The sequence below is a fragment of the Hirsutella rhossiliensis genome (assembly GCF_020360975.1).
Source record: "Hirsutella rhossiliensis strain HR02 chromosome Unknown scaffold00004, whole genome shotgun sequence".
Lineage (NCBI taxonomy): Eukaryota > Fungi > Ascomycota > Sordariomycetes > Hypocreales > Ophiocordycipitaceae > Hirsutella > Hirsutella rhossiliensis.
In genome coordinates this window covers 6306750-6323539 of record NW_025408670.1, presented here as the reverse complement: position 1 = coordinate 6323539, position 16790 = coordinate 6306750, and the positions used below count along the sequence as shown (strand labels likewise).

The 16790-nt window shown below is 58.9% G+C and overlaps 4 protein-coding genes across 4 annotated transcripts; 3 read left to right on the top strand and 1 right to left on the bottom strand.

Annotated features, from left to right (window-relative positions):
* Window positions 1-852: 852 nt before the first annotated feature.
* HRG_05067 (sec23/Sec24 trunk domain-containing protein) lies at window positions 853-4124 on the top strand (the record flags this gene model as incomplete). The annotated part of the gene is made up of 5 exons (XM_044863538.1): window positions 853-1230; window positions 1303-2187; window positions 2256-2694; window positions 2753-3972; window positions 4038-4124. The coding sequence occupies 5 exons, from the start codon at window positions 853-855 to the stop codon at window positions 4122-4124; spliced, it is 3009 nt and encodes a 1002-aa protein (XP_044722152.1).
* A 2249-nt stretch (window positions 4125-6373) lies between these two features.
* HRG_05066 (uncharacterized protein) lies at window positions 6374-7411 on the bottom strand (the record flags this gene model as incomplete). The annotated part of the gene is made up of 1 exon (XM_044863537.1): window positions 6374-7411. The coding sequence occupies one exon, from the start codon at window positions 7409-7411 to the stop codon at window positions 6374-6376; it is 1038 nt and encodes a 345-aa protein (XP_044722151.1).
* A 1644-nt stretch (window positions 7412-9055) lies between these two features.
* On the top strand, window positions 9056-10810 carry HRG_05065 (tRNA synthetases class II (D, K and n) domain-containing protein; the record flags this gene model as incomplete). The annotated part of the gene is made up of 3 exons (XM_044863536.1): window positions 9056-9324; window positions 9384-9606; window positions 9665-10810. 3 exons carry the CDS (start codon window positions 9056-9058, stop codon window positions 10808-10810), a joined length of 1638 nt encoding a protein of 545 aa, XP_044722150.1.
* Window positions 10811-15410: 4600 nt separating this feature from the next.
* On the top strand, window positions 15411-16529 carry HRG_05064 (ADP-ribosylglycohydrolase domain-containing protein; the record flags this gene model as incomplete). Its single annotated transcript, XM_044863535.1, has 1 exon — window positions 15411-16529. One exon carries the CDS (start codon window positions 15411-15413, stop codon window positions 16527-16529), a length of 1119 nt encoding a protein of 372 aa, XP_044722149.1.
* Window positions 16530-16790: the final 261 nt, after the last annotated feature.

Here is a 16790-nt window from a genome sequence, read left to right as displayed (position 1 = left end):
AGAGTAGCGCGTCTCTCGGACAATCCGGACCATTTGGACTTTGATTCTAGCGAACACCTAGGCTTTCTGGGTCACCTGTACTTCGCCGAGGCGGGTGTTTAGCGGGCAGGCCCGCCAGCTCAATTACATGATATGATATGGAATGATACTCGGACGAGAAGAAAGAATGGTTACGGCTCCATCTCTGTATGCGCTTCGCTGTCCGTTTGTTGGCACAGCATTCGTCCGAGCACATCGACGACGACTTACACGACGAGGGCAGCGTGTAAGTGGCTAGAAGTGGGGCGCTGACTCGAGACAGCACCAAGGCAGATCCACGTGATGAAGAGAAAGCTCACGCTCCGAACGACTGGATCGTACGTCAGCCAACCAGGTATCTGCGCTGGAAGAGTCTGCCGCCCAGTACGGATTAGTCAAGAGCTCCGAGACCGAGGCACTTGCTCCAAAATAGGGGGACTTCTTCAGAAGCTGCCACGGAGAACACAATACCCGATCCGATAACCCCCCCGCCTCCCCTGCCAATGAGGAGGCAGGAGCACGGCCAACGGCGGCCGGCCGAACCCTGCCAATCAGGCAAAAAGGCCAGCGAGGCACGACGACTGCACCTCTCGGTAGTAGAGGAACGTGCGAATTTCAGCCTGCAAAACCCCAGCCCCGCCAGCTGTCCGACGTGCTGCGCAACGGGGACACGAGGATCATGGAAGAGCGCCTGAGCCTGTGATTGTTTCTTCCTCGTTTCTTCCCGCCGTCCTTGCCAAGGCACCTCGCCAACCGCCTCCTTCTCCCCGCTTGGCGCGCTCTCTCGACCGGCCCTCGACTCCAGCAACGCCGAGCTTCGCCTCCTCTCCCGCAATGTCCGACTACTCCCAATACCACGCCCTCGGCCAAGGCGTAGGCGCCGACCCCAACGATCGCAATCGAAACAACGCATACGCCCAATCGCCATCCCATGCCCCGGGAGCAGCTCCCTATGGTGGTGCGTCCCAGCAACCATCCATGGGCGGGCAGCCACCGCCGGGCTTTGGTCACCCACAAGGCCAAAGCTTTCACGCCCATCCTCCCTCGCAGCCAGACGACGCTTCCCTCGCAGCGCAAATGGGGGGGATGAACCTGGGTCCCGCCGACGGCCAGGGAACAATACGCAAGAAGAAGAAGGATCGCCATGCCTATCACACAGTCGAGCCAACGGGCTCGTCCCAGGCTTTCAACGGCATGCCGCCTACCGGCCTCGCGAGTAGCCCGTTCATGCCCTCTGCCGCTGGGCCGACAAGCCCGGGCTTTGGCGGCCACTTTGGCGAACAGCAGGGCATTCCTGGCATCATGAACCCAAACCAGTTCCCGGCTCCGGCCGGCACACCCTTTAGCCCCGCTAACGCGATGGCTCCCGCTGGTTTCGTGGCCGGCAATGGTTCTGCCGACGCGGCTGCGACCATTGCGCCCACGGGCGCCTCCAAGATATCCCTCGACGACATGCCCAGCGTGCCCGTATCGCGAGACTCGGCTCAGCAGCACTTCCTCAAGAACGTGTATCCTACATTTGAACGTCACGTCCCGCCTCCCACGACCATCTCCTTTGTGGCGTACGACCAAGGCAACGCCTCGCCCAAGTTTGCTCGCCTTACGATGAACAACATTCCCGCCACACCCGACGGCCTACAGGCCACGGGCCTTCCCCTTGGTCTGCTCCTACAACCCCTTGCACCTGTTCAAGCAGGAGAAGCGGCCATTCCTGTTCTAGACTTTGGAGACACCGGGCCGCCACGATGCCGCAGATGCCGCGCCTATATCAACCCCTTTATGATGTTTCGATCAGGAGGCAACAAGTTTGTTTGCAACCTCTGTACTCATCCCAACGACACCTCGCCCGAGTATTTCTGTGCCACGAGCCCGCAGGGTGTGCGGGTGGATCGCGATCAGCGGCCGGAGCTTCACCGTGGCACCGTGGAGTTTGTGGTGCCAAAAGAGTACTGGACAAGAGAGCCGGTTGGCTTACGCTGGCTCTTTGTCATCGACGCGACACAGGAGTCATATAACAAGGGCTTCATGGAGACATTCTGCGATGGCATCCTGAACGCTCTTTACGGGGGCGAGGCCGACGTCGGTGGCGAGCCGAAGCCAAGGCTACCCGAAGGCGCCAAGGTTGGATTCATGACATATGACAAGGATATTCATTTCTACAATATCAACGTAAGTTCCACTCGGGCGTCGAAATGTCTGCGGCTCTGGCGGGTGATGGCTGACTGACGGTGCTGCAGCCCCGATTGGAACAGGCTCAGATGATGATAATGCCTGATCTGGAGGACCCCTTCGTGCCACTGGGCGAGGGCTTATTCGTTGATCCGTACGAGTCCAAGGCGCTCATCTCCTCTCTGCTAACTCGTCTGCCCGAGATGTTCTCGGACATCAAGAACCCGGAGCCGGCCCTGCTCGCGGGCCTGAACTCGGCCCTGGCAGCCCTGGAGAAGACGGGAGGCAAGATTGTCTGCTCATGCTCTGCGCTGCCTACATGGGGCCCTGGACGACTTTTCATGCGGGACGATGGCAATCATCCCGGCGGCGAGATGGACAAGAAGCTGTACACGACTGAGCACCCGGCGTGGAAGAAGGTTGCCGAGAAGATGGCGGCATCTGGTGTTGGTACTGACTTCTTCCTCGCGGCTCCATCTGGGGGCTACCTTGACGTTGCCACCATCGGTAAGAACGCCTGGCTTGATGTGCGGAGAGGAGGCTCAAGGGTTGACGCTTCGTGCAGGACATGTTGCTGCCACGACGGGCGGCGAGACCTTTTACTACCCGAATTTCATTGCCCCACGAGACAGCCCCAAACTGTCTGCAGAGATTGCGCACACCGTCACGCGAGAAACCGGCTTCCAAGCTTTGATGAAGGTCCGATGCTCCAACGGCCTGCAGGTTGGCGCGTACCACGGCAACTTTGTGCAGCATACCTTTGGCGCCGACTTGGAAATAGGAGTCATCGACGCGGACAAGGCGCTTGCGGTGTCGTTCAGCTACGATGGCAAGCTCGACTCCAAGCTGGATGCCCATTTCCAGTCGGCCCTCCTCTACACAACGGCCTCTGGCCAGCGTAGAGTGCGATGCTGCAACGTGATTGCTAGTGTCAGCGAGACGTCAAAGGAAGCTAGCATGAGAGATCAGAGCATCCGCGGCTGCATGAAATTCGTCGACCAAGATGCGGTCGTCGCCCTGCTGGCCAAGGAAGCCAGCACGAAGCTCGCAACGACGTCGAGTAACCTCAAGGACGTCCGAAACTGGCTCAGCGAACGAACAATCGACGTCATGGCCTGCTACCGGAAACACTCGGCCCAGCAACACCCCGCTGGCCAGCTGGTCATGCCCGAGCGGCTGAAGGAGTTCTGCATGTACATCCTGTGTCTCATCAAGTCGCGGGCTTTCAAGGGCGGCATTGAGAACTCGGACCGGAGAGTCCAAGAGATGCGAATGGTGCGCTCCATGGGCTCCACTGAGCTGAGCCTGTACCTGTATCCTCGTATCATCCCCATCCACAACCTTCAGCCCGATGAAGGTTTCGCCGACGCCGAAACAGGGCATCTGAAGATGCCGCCGTCGGTCCGCGCATCGTTTGGCCGCGTGGAGCCTGGCGGTGTCTACCTCGTGGAGAACGGACAACAGTGCCTGCTCTGGTTCCACGAGCAAACGTCGCCAAACCTTGTCACGGACCTCTTTGGCGAGGGGAAGGACTCGCTCACGAGCCTGGACGCGTACACATCATCCCTGCCCGTGTTGGAGACGCACCTGAACTGCCAGGTCCGCAATATCATCGAGTTCCTCAAGACGATGAGGGGGTCCAAGGGCTTGACGATACAGCTCGCACGGCGTGGGATTGACGGCGCCGAGTACGAATTCGCACGGATGTTGGTCGAGGACCGGAACAACGAGGCGCAGAGTTATGTTGACTGGCTGGTTCACGTGCACAAGGGTGTGCAGCTGGAGGTGAGTTGACTCGGACATGTCACCCCCTGGCCTCTCACCAGGAGCGAGCTAACCGGCGGTTGTAGTTGAGCGGACAGCGCAAAAAAGAAGCTGAGAGCGAGGCGGCGCAGACGTTGGCTAACTTTACGGGGCTGAGACCGGCGTACTGGTAGGCGTGGTCTGTCGACCGGACCATGCTGTGCCACGGCACCTGTCATCTGCACAAAATGACGGGGTGATGAGACGATTCGGTATTGTACTCGACGACCGGCCTCGCCCGCGCGACTTGTCGTGCCGACGGAAGACAGTGAGAGGAGAGGAGAGAGGTCAAGGCAAGGCGGGGAGTGTTAGGGGGGGGGGGCAGAGAGGGGTCAGCATAAGCTGCCTTGCAGGCCTTGTAGCACGATCCAAGCAACCAATGGCACAGACAAAAGTCCAGAAAGGGAAATCGAGTCGCCGACGGGATGAAAAGCTCGTCTTGCTTAGTGCCCTCTTCCCTCTTCCGGCCTTCCCGTCCCTGTCTCTAAGCCGGAAAGGAACAGCTCCGTAGAGGGGAAAAAATTAAACATAAAAAAGAAGTCCCGTCACTCACGCCCCCTCCTCTTTCACGCCCCCCTTCTTTCGTCGGGCGTTCCTCTATCGCTTCCACATCCAGACACGTGCATGGCACGCTTAAGCACGGGGCAAAGCAGATCCCCAACGACCCGGGACCGGGCCGCACACAGCGGGTCCGTCCCAGGCGGGCCCAAAAAAAGAGGCGAACGAGTCTGCCGATCCGCCGGCAGTGGCAGACCAGAAAGGTGGGGGAAGCAACATCTACGTATAAGCCAAGACGGGTTTGCCTTTGTCTTAGAGAGATTCAGGCTAGAGGATACTATATCTGGTAGTGTAAGTAATGTACATTGTGACAGTGACAGTATAGTAGAAGATAGGGGGGGGGGGGGGAGGACAAGAGCAAGCCATGGAATACCTATTACATGTAGAAAAGGTAAGTCATGCGCCATCTTGTCTGTCCTCTCGTCCCCCCGTTTCCCCCGGCGTTGCCCATTTTGCCTCCAAGGGGAAAAGGGGGGGTGGTCTTGGTCCGGCGCGGCGCGGGAATGTGCGTCTTGCCGGCCGGGCCAGGGAAGGGGGGGGGCGAGAAAGAGAGAGAGAGAAGGCTGCCCGGCCGGAGGGAGGGAGAACGAGCTGCTTTGGCTCTCCGACTACTCACTCGTACATGCTACCAACCCTCCCTTGGGGGACCGACCCTGCCACAACGCCCGGCTTTGCATGCTCCCCCGTAGTCAATTCTCACTCCCCATGGCGACTGTGCGCGCGTACATATGTACGACCTGCTCGGGTCGGGTGGCTCGATGCCGATGCTTATGCCTCCCTACCTAGCTAGACACATATATTACCTCGTCCAACAGGGGGCACAGGTGGAGAGTGCGTATGTATGCGTATATGTAGACAGGACGCAGGCCCGCGAGGGCGGTAACTCGATCTGCTCTTCGCTCCACGATGAACCCCCCCCCCCCTTTTTTCCCCCTTTTTTTCCCCCTTCCGGCGGGCAGACGGAGGAGACCCTTGGTTCAGCTGCGGCGGCGGAGAGTAGACCAACCGTGACGAGGTGACGGGGATGAGTCAGGTTGCAGTGAGATGTTCAAATCAGAAAAAATGAAGATGTCACTGTGCGCGTTGTGTCGAGACTTGACCGGGACGTGCAGTGTGCTGGCACCGACGTCTTCGATGCAATGCTACTCTACCACACCCTCCCCGCCCTTGAACGGCTCCCGCCCCCTCGTTACCGGATCTGGGCCTTGGGCGGTCCTGGCTAAAACACGCCAGCCGCATCACCTGCTCTGACAGCTCATACCTCTTCGCCCACCCGCAAGAGCCTTGTCACACCAGAGAGCCCAGCAACCACCAGTCTCTCACTTCCCCGTGATCCACAGCATGCAACCCCGATCCTCGCCGTCAACCAATACACACTAACACCATGTGCCCTATGCGGAACGCCGCTCGGGGGGGCCGGGCAGGGGGCCTGGGACATGAGAAAAAGCAAACACACGACAAATAAGACTTCACCCGGAGCGTCGAGGTGAGACGGAATGCAGCAGCCAACGCCATGCTAATACATGACTGCTCCACTCTCACAGCCGTAAAGGCCTTCCGCAGCATCCTCCCGGAGTTATTGAGAGCGGCCCCCGCCGGTAGCGCCTCTTGTCTTCCTGGCGATGCGGGGGTGCGCGTGGGCTGAAGCGCCGACCATTGTTGGGCGGCGCGCAAGGTCGAGGAATGAGCAGCGGCGGAACTAGGAGATGGGGGCAGACCAGGACGAGGCGACGGGTCAAGGGAGGAGCCTGGCGAGTTTAGTTCTTCTGAACTCCCGTCCCGGAGCGCCGAGATCGAACGCCATCTCCTCGGAAACGTCGTTGCTTCATGACGTGATCATGCTTAAGCCGTAGCGCGGATCGGGTCGGCTGAGAACACGCTCAATCTCGCCGGTATCAAAGACTCGCTGGAAGATGGCAATGTCTGTGGGCGCGTAGCTTCGGCTCGAGGCAGAGCCCGAGGAGCCGGACCCGTCGCGCGATCGCCCCTTGGAGCCCCCCTTCTTGTCCTTCTTGGCTATCTCGTCCAGGATCAGGCGCGTCGTGCTTTGCGCAGGGTCTTCGAACGCAAAGATGACGTAGCGGAATTGGCCGCGCAAGTCCGGGTCAAAGAGGAAGACGTCGCGCCAAATCTCGGCCACCTCCTGTGGGGGGTTGCGACAGCTGTTGCCCAGGCCGAAATCCCCAATGACAATCTGGTTGTAGTTGTTGTAGAGACATATGCGCAACGCGCCTCGTATCTTCTCCCTCATCATGTCGCGTTCTTCCGAAAAGGAGTATCTGGACCCATTGTCCTTGAGTTTGGGCCACCGTGTCGGAGGCACAGAGACGACGGGCAGGTCGTACCAGCTCTCCAGCTTCTCGTAGCGGTCGTGGGGGCCTCTACAGACGACGACGGCATCGGACAGTATACCCCCCGTGGACGGGATGGGGTAGTTTGACGCCTCACCTGTGTTGGGCCAGGGGTTGCTGAGAGTGGCCGAGAGGTTACTTCGACGACAGAGCTTCTCCTCGTAGCCAGCACAGCCAGTTTCCCAGTCACCCCCCGGGCGGCGCTCGTTTGCGGCGCAGATGAAGGGCATGCGGACCCTGGGCCCTCCAGCCGCCTCGCTGGCCCTGCTGGCAGCTGCGCCCGAAGAAATGGCTGTCATGACCGGGTCCTCTGTGACGAAGTGGAAGACGGGCGGGCGCGTGCTCAGGGTGTGGCGTCGAATATCCAGCTGGGCCGTCGGCTGCCGATACAGGACTGAGAAAGGGGGGAAGTCTTCGGCGTAGCCTGCGTTGATCATGGGTATAAAGTTTCTCTTGGTGTCTGCCGCCACCTCGGACGGCTTCACCCTGCTGGACTTTGCTCCCGGAGCCATGTCGATGCTTGTTGCGCTTCCACGGGAACGGCAGAAGGCGTGGAGGCAGGCAGCTCGACGACGTCAGGCAGAGAGCGATGCAAAGAGGGGATAAGCGGATACATGGACGAGCGGAGCCGACTTTTATATGCTTTCCTGTCTTGTCGACGGCTGTTGAGCGAAGAGAAGAACAGTCATTCGGATTCCTACCATCCAGGGCGGAGAAGCGAGGTGTAGGGATGCTCGACGAGTTGTGCGACCCAATATGTCCAGGATCTGAATCACTTGTTTGGAACAGACTTCTCTCTCGAGGCGAGAGGCGAGCAGGTCCAGATATGGATGGCCGTCTCGAGAGTCGAGAGCGGGAACAGGTGATGGTGCAAAAGCCCATGTCTGGACGGATGAGGCTCTTTGGCGAGAGACAAATGAAATGCCCAAGAGCCCGAGAGTATCTAGCTTCCAAGATGGCGGGACAGCGAGTGGTGGCACGGAACTGCGGGCTGCCATCCTGCTGGCAGATCTAACGGTATTGGGGGGGCGTGTCGACATCTCAGACATGGACCCTTGGCAGAGTTCCTGGCATCTAGGCACTGGCCACGTCGACATCCAACAGCCAGAGGTCAGCAGCGCGATGCTTGATAGACAATCTGCCGCCCCGGAACATTGCCCTGAGCTGGGGGCTCAGATCTGTGGTACCTCATCTCGCCTTGGTCCAACGTGGAGGCGTGCATGCCGCCCAGAAGGGCAAGCCTCTCTCTCTTGCTCTCGCTCGCTCTCTTGGCGCACCCCCACTCGCCTCAGTCCCTCCCATCATCCTTGCTCGGTCATGGAATTGGCCTGGCACGGAGGTGAGCGAGATACCGCAGGCCGGGGTGGCCGATTCGAGCAATGATCCGAGACCGGGCAAGACAGCAAGGGGAATAGACGAAAGACTGTCGAGCGTGGGCCATCTCGGGACGGCTGGCATTAGAGGTCTGGGAGAGAAACATGGGCTGCCAATGAAAAGCGCCGCGTCCCGTCACGAGAAGGAGACGGAGGGCGGCGACGACAGAGCACAGGCGGGATCGAGTTCCAGCAACGAGGGCCATCAGTAAGCGGGGGGAACAATGAGACCGTGATGAGAGAGGTCGATGGCGAAGGCGACAATGAGGGTGATGGATGACGGTATTGTTGGCGTTGAAGAATGCGCGCGTGAGTCCAAGGCGGGACGATGGGATGAGCCCGCACTGTACGCAGGATGAGCCCTCGGGTCTCGTCACACTGTAGAGACATTCAAAGCAAACACGGTGCTCGGACCGGCAGGAAGCGGACGCGACCTTCTTTCCCAGATGATTCCACCCGGCACGCTCTCCAGGGTAGGTGCCAAGGTAGGTGCACTGGGTAGGTGCACATGGCCCAAGCGAGGCAGCGGGTCGCATGAGGTTGCAGCAGGCATTTGTGGCTGCAGCGCGTTAGACCGCTAAATCGGAGCCCTCCTAGTGGACGCCTCTGCCGCCGGCGCGCGGTTCTTCGGAGCGGCGCCGCGGCTTTTCCTTAATCCCGCCTCACCTCATCCAATCCTACTCTGCCTGCCAACGACCAATTGGCCTGTCACGAGCCACTCGCTGCCGCCTTGCCCGGCCCGTCACGCACACATGCAGCTTGAGATAGAGATTGCCCTCCGTCATGCCGCCTGCACCGTGCCGGGCTTCTCGTCTGCTTCCCTGGTCACCCGCGAGGCGCTACTCAGTCCGCATCCCGGGCGAATCGCACCCGTCCATCAAGACCGTGGCCGACCTGAGGGCTTGGTCGCCTCAGGCCAATGTCCCTGATGTCGAGGTCTGCGGCTGGGTGAGGTCTGTTCGCAAGAGCTCAGGGGTCCGCTTCGTCGACATCACCGACGGCTCCTCCATGAGGCCGGTGCAGGCCGTTGTCGACAAGAAACAGTCGAGCGAGTGCGCATCCACCCCCCTCGGCTCTCTCCAGCACAGGCACGTGGCTGACCATGCTGCAGCCTGCGACTCGGCGCGGCCGTTCGCCTGAGAGGCACCTGGTACAATGCGAAGAACCTGCCTGGCTCCGAGGCCAATGTCTCAAATGCTCCATCATCAGAACCAGGCGAGCCGACCTCTCACGCCAGCAACAACCATGCCGTCCCTCCGGATCCCGAAACCTCACAACCCATGCACGAGCTGCAGGTGAACCATGTTGAGGTCTTGGCATCATCCGATCCCGAGGTGAGCCTCGTTTGCTTTCGTCATTCCGTGGGCCGCCACTAACTCTTCCGTCTCCAAGACGTACCCCATCCAGAACAAGTACCAGACACCCGAGAGCCTGCGCGCCGTTACGCATCTTCGCTCGCGGACGCCTGTCAACGCCACCCTGCTCCGTCTGCGATCCGACGCCATGGCCGCGCTGACACGGTTCTTCTCCCAAGAAAAGTTTCAGCAAACTCACCCACCCATCATCACCTCATCCGATTGCGAGGGCGCCGGCGAGGCCTTCGCTGTTGGGGCTGGTGGGCGTGCCGACTTTTTCAGAGACCCCAAGTATCTCACTGTCTCAACCCAGCTTCATCTCGAGGCCCTGGCTCAGGCTCTCGGTAACGTGTGGACTCTTTCGCCTACATTTCGAGCGGAGAAAAGTGACACCTCTCGGCACTTGAGCGAGTTCTACATGCTCGAGGCGGAGATGAGTTTTGTTCAAGACATGAACCAAGTCATGGATCTGGTACAGAGCATGATGGCCTTTTTGGCCGGCGAGCTGAAGCAGCTTGACGCCGCCAAAGAGCTCGACAAGAACAGGCTTGATTCCCGCGATCCCGCGGAAAACTTGGCCTTGGCCGATCTCGTGGACCCGGAGGAGCTTGGGCGGCGGTGGAGAGGGCTCCTCTTGCCGAGAAAGTGGCCGCGAATCACCTACACCGAAGCTGTGGAGAGGCTGCAGCCCGCTGCCGGCCAATTTGAGCACGAGCCTATCTGGGGTCGTGGTCTGCAGTCAGAGCACGAAAAGTACCTGGCCGAACAGATTGGGTACGACAAGGCCGAGGACGCCTACGTACCCGTCTTTGTCACGCACTTTCCTCAAGAGATCAAGGCCTTCTACATGATACGGTCAGATTCGCGTCCATCCCATGGGGAGACGGTCGATTGCTTCGATCTCTTGGTACCCAGCCTTGGCGAGCTTGCGGGCGGTTCCATGCGCGAGCACCGGCTGTCACAGCTCGAAGACAACATGAGACTCCAAGGGCTGCCGGTGCCGTCCCGCCGCAAGGCAACAGGAAACGACATGACGTGGTATCTGGACCTGAGGCGCTGGGGCTGTCCCCCCCATGGTGGCTTCGGGCTCGGCTTCGACAGGCTGCTGAGTTACTTGACGGGCGTGCCGAATGTTCGCGACGTCGTCCCGTTCCCACGGCATTTCGGGCGTTGCGACTGCTAGCCGGGGTAGCACAACATATTGGCATCTCGTCGCATCTCCGCTGTTTCAACCAAATGTCGACCCGACGTTTCGGACGGCTAAAATGGTGCGCCCCATGCTGTGCTCGCCAATGCCTACCCAGCTCGGTCGGCCCTTCAAGAGTTGGGGCCGTTGTACATGTCTAATAAGCGCCGGGTTTATTTTCGGCAACCAGACGGACTGTTGATTGTGCCGATCCGTGAGCGCTTGGGGTTCTTGCCTGCCTAGGCAGTCGGTGTGTGCTATTCTGCCGGCGTACAGCCGGGGCATCTACCAAACGCCGTGAACTCGTCTAAAACATCAATAGACAAGATTAAGAGCCCTTCGATCTTTCACGACGTCTTCCTGCTTTCTTCTTGACAATGAGGTAGGCCTTTGAAACATACTCTGTATCTCGTCACTGACATGCCATTAGCTCAACGACAGACGCTGGCAACACACCGTTCCCCTACGTCGTAGGTCGACAAATGGAATTAAAGACGACAAGCGGTAAAGACATCCGAGTCACCATTACGCACGTCTACCCTATCACTACATCGCCTGTTATGGAGGTTCAAATGACAACGCCCGACGGATACCGCAAGCTGTTCCTGAAATTTTTTGATCGACGCTTTGGGGAGCCCCGCCGGAAGCACCCGCACGACCAGCAAGCTGAAGCGGCATGGCAAAATTGTGTTCGCTCCGGTTTGGCTCAGAGTCTCCTTGAATCCCTCCGACACGATGATGAAATGATTAAGATGGCACGCCTCCAAGAGGACGACGACAATAACAACGAGAAGGAGAGTGACGAAGAAGAGGAGGAGGAGGAAGAAGACGACGAGGAGCAGCAGCTTCAAGAGCAAGAAGCTATTATTTACTACGGAACTCAAGAAGGCTATACGAACGAGGTCCGAGCCTACACTCAATTATCATCACTTCAGGGCCGATGCATTCCTAGCTTTATCGAGTCAGTCATCAACGACTCCGTCGCAGCACCTATAGATCTACCTGCTAGCTACTTTCAGATTCCAGGCATATTACTCCAGCATATTCATGGCTTTCCCCTATCAGACCTTATCCTAAAAATTCCAAATTCACCTAGCATTTGGAGTAAAATAGTCAGGGGCGCTATTGAAGTCGCCAAGCAAGTCAACCAGGCGGGGGTCATTCACTTAGACTGTCAGCCTCGGAATATTCTAGTATCCGAGACGAGCCTTGGGAATTTCGAGGCCTACATGATTGATTTCGCGCAATGTGCTTTTGGAGCCGACTATAAGAACACGGACGATTTGGACGACGAGAAGGGCTATGCACATCATGTACATCTGTTCGATAATCGCGGGGCGATTGCAGTTCTCATGTCTCGAAGGGTAGCTAGGGAAACGCCTTTTAAGATTTTCTTTCCGGTGGTATAGAGATCATATTGCTCATAGAATGATTTGTGCGTGACAGCACAAGTTATGTCCTCCCTATAGCTAGCATAATAGGAAATACGGCTAACAGGTTGCGCCGTGAGCGACACTCCTTGGAAAGTTCCAGCCCTGCTGGAAAGCACTTTGCGTCTGGTCAATGAGCAGTGCTTGCAGTGAAAGTTAAGAGGTGCCCGTCTGGCAACGAAAGAAACGCCAGGCAATCCAGCACCATTTGCACCATTCTGCAACCCGTTACGCGTCGAACCAAGGCGGCCAAATCACTGTCAAAGCTTAATGAGCGGCGCCTCTCCATGACGAGGCCAGGGCTCTACAGTTGAATAATAACTCTTGCCGACTACGGAATCCCTGAAGATGCGACCAAGCAACCCCTTCAACACTTGCAAATGGAATCTGCCCAGGACAAGGCAGAGTTTGAAATTCGCCTTGCTTTGAGTCCTCGCAAGTGGCTTTTAAGCAGAAGAACGACAAAAAGGCGTGTGTCACAGGACATGCTCCTTGAAGGACAAGTCTCTCGAGAGTTGGTCTGTTACAATATCACAGCCAGACTGGACCCCGTCTTTGAACAATATGCTCTCGGTTGTTGAAAAGCCATAAGACTGCGTGAGTCACTCCAGGATGACTTGGCACGAGACTTGATTTTTTTCAAAGCTTGCCCCGGCCTTACTCGTGGACTGATACAAATGGACACGACGTGGAGCAGCACGCGTCTGGCTGATTGTTTTTGCAACCGAGTAACATGGATTCCTTCACCCATGGGTCCCTCCGGGGCTTGTCGTTCATTGCGCCGGCCACTGCTGCTTCGGACCGGTTGCTGCATAGGCCAGGGCACCCCATGTACGGATGCGGACTTATCCAGGGCACATGACTGAGGCTGGTGCTCGACAGTATAATTTCTGCCTTGCCACAAGGAGCGTAAGATGATGAATCCTGCATGAATCGTCGACGCCGCTTGCGAAGCTACAGGTGCTCACATTCCCGCCTCGGCCGTTAGTTTGAGTCTCTACGCACACACCACAACAGCCGAAGAATTGGAGAAAGGTCTGAATCTTGCCTTCCGTCAGTTGTAGAAGGCGCATCGCCAAGCCCGCTTGGACCGGTACTTGAAGCAGGGCCTGGGTTCTTGAAATGCGGTGACTCCGCCGGTCCTGAGGCTATAGAGATCACGCCATGGGGGCTGGCGGCTCACCGTTGAGGTATCTGAAGTCTAGGTTTACGGGGTAACGACGCACGTGGGTGAGACGTAGGTTGCGAGGCGGGTACGAATTCCGTCCAGGATTATGCTTTTCGAGCAAAGTGCTAGGTGGTGGAGTTGGGAAGACGGGCTATCTATCAAGCGGCCATGGCGGCTGGGCAGGATGGGGAGCTCGGAATACTCGATTCCGATTGGTAGAAGAACGAGGCTTGACGGCCATCCTCCGGCTTTGGCTTCCCATGACTCATCGCGGCCCATATGTGTTCAGCTCCTATGGGCGGGATTCTCGTCCGGGGGGGGGAGACCAAGGCCAAGGCATGAGCGGTTGCTTGGCAAGGGAGTCGAGAGGTTCTTTGCGAGCGGGTTGTTTGTTCTGCACTTTGGTCTCCAAGCAACTCCATTATTCCTAGTCTCTTGAGTCAGGCAGCTGTTCGAGGCCTATGGCGTGCAATATTTCGAAGTCATGGACTATTCCTCAACTCACGCTCCCACTCCAAGCGAGATGACCCTGAATCTCACCTGTCAGTGCGGGTATCAAAGTGGGCAATACTGTATGTATGGCCTCATGTCCAAGATTGGAACCCCTTGATTATAAGCCACGTATGCCACGACTTCTTCTACGAATCGCCACGTATAGCCTGCTGGCTCGGATGATATACTAATCTCAGGCGCGCATTCGTGCTTAATTGCCTCACAACAAGAGAGAGGGCGCAGAAACAGACACGCTGGGGTCGGGGCGTGTCACGGAAGTTCCCACATGAATAGGAGACGGCCGCATGGGCGTCAAATGGGCTTCCCGACACACTCATCTTGTGGTAGCCTCGGGCGATGACGGGCCGGCTGAGTTGATCAGCGGTTACCGAAGTATTCTAGAGAGAGCCGAACGCTCCCTTGACGAGGGCGGGAGCGCTCGGTATGTTCTGGCACCGAGGGAGAAGAAGCAAAATTACTTGGCTCTTCAGTCCAGAGTTCAATAGTTCCACGTTGTGCGTCTCAGCGGTCATCAAATCCCGGCATGGGCACAGACCCCCTACTATCCATACATACATGCATACAGAAACAAGGGGTAGGAGCATGTCCGGAGCCGCCATGGCAGGCGAAAATCAAACCATCTCCTTGCGACTGCCTCACGAAAGCGAGGCGGGATTCTCCATCCGAAGCCGGATGAGCCCCCTGTCTCGTTTATGCAAATCATAGGACTATACGTGGCGGACGGTCCTTTGACCAAGATAGGACCGTCATTTGTATGTATAAGTCGCCACTTGGCGGCACATGGCCGACTTTTGACTCATGGTTGAGGGTTAAAGCCGGCCTCTCGGCCGAAAGGATCATGGCACGCGAGCGAATAAGGCTAATATTGAGTTTCCGAGCTGGTGACGCGCGTGTGCCTGCCTGTCCGGGTCAAGAACTTCTGGAGCTGCTCCGCCAGTCGCTGGTGGGGCTGGGGCTGCCATGCGGTGGGAAGCCAAGATCCATGCATGATAATACACACCGACAGTGGCTATCGTCATCTGGCCAGCTCGAGATATAGGGGTATGACTATCAAGGGTCTGTCTGACTCGCCCGGGGGTTGGGGGGTGGACTCGGGGGATGTATGTGAGGGTAAATGGATAGCTTGGATAGCTCGGAGCCGGTACCCTGGATCCGTATGCTTGGCATCTGCTCTCGGTGCCGTCGGGTCTGGGTGATGAGAGGTGAGCCGGCGCGTCATGAAGCCTGGCGATGGCCGTTTGCTGTGATGATGCCGGAGTCGAGGAGGTGCGAGGTCGAGGCTTGTATGACTAAGGCAAGGCTTTAGGGGGCGAAGGGCATAGCACAGTAGCAACGATGCGACGTCGGTGGAAAAGAAATTGATATTTTCTCTGCCAATACCCGGGAAAGCAAGCAAGAAAACCCACCAGTCGAAATCTCTGGCAGAAACTGGCCCCCCGAACGGCCCGCAGACGGAGCTTCGGAGCGTGTCGGTGAGGGAGGGGACATGGGAGACCAGGACCAGGCCTTGCCGTCCTCACGGGCAATTTGCTACGACGGCATGACGCCGCGCCAGGCTCGCATCGTGGGCGCCCTGCTGGGCCTGCACGCCGGCGACAGCCTCGGGGCGACGTTCGAATTTGCCAGCCACGCGGCCATGGCGTCGCGGCAGCCCGACGCCATTGGCCACATGGTCGGCGGCGGGCCCTTTGGCTGGCCGGCCGGCCACGCCACCGACGACAGCGACATGGCGCGCGGCGTGCTGCTGGCCTACCGGGACCGCGGGCCGGGCGACGACGTGGCGCGGCTGGCGGGCGACCACTTTGTGCGCTGGCTGGAGGGCGACGACTGGCCCGGCCGCGCGCCCGCGAGCCGGCCGGTGGACATTGGGCTCGCGACGCAGCAGGGGCTGGAGCGCTATCGCCGGTCGCGCGACCCGGACCGCGCCGGGGCGGGACGCGGCAGCGCGGGCAACGGGAGCCTGATGCGGTGCCTGGCTACGGGGCTCTTCCAGCCGGACCGCGACAGGCTGGTCGACGAGAGCGTGCGCATCAGCAGGGTGACGCACGACGACGACCGCTGCACCGTCTCGTGCGCCGTCTACAACGCCATGGTGGCCGAGCTGGTCGACGGCAGGCCCGCCGACGCCGCCGTGGCAGCGGGGGAGGCCGTGGCGGCGCGGCTCGAGGGCAACAGCAACAACAGCAACAACAGTAGCAACAACAACAGCAACAACAACAACGGCGGCGGCGGCGGCGGCGGCGGCGGCCCCGTCCTCGACGCCGTCAAGCTGGGCAGGCGGGTGTCGGTGGCAGCCATGGCGCGCGACGGCCCGCCGGCGGCGATGAAGGGCCGAGCCACCGGCTACGTGCTCGAGACGCTGGCCGTGGCCGTGGCGGCGGTGCTGGACGGGCGCAGCCTGCGCGACGTGCTCGTCGACGTGGTCCGCATCGGCGGCGACACCGACACCAACGCGGCCGTGGCCGGGGGCTTGCTGGGGGCGAGGGACGGCGTCGAGGCCGTGCCCGCCGAGTGGGCGGTGAAGCTGCAGTTTGCCAGCGAGTTTAGGGAGATTGCGCTGGCACTGACGACAGGGGAGGGTGGCCGAGGGGGCGAGGAGCCGTAGTCGTTGCAGGCGGGCGCCCTCTCGACGTCGAACCAAATACGGATGTGAATGGATACTTTGGAGATGAACGCGTTGTTACCTATGCGACTTGCCTGAGTCGTTGATTCAGCATGGGCTCTTCACTTGGCATATGTACTCTCCACATGCACATGCACACACGCACGCGCGCACACACACACACATAATTACACACACACACATACACACACACACACACACACCTCATGCTCGCCGTGGGGTCGATTCGAGACGGCATGTACG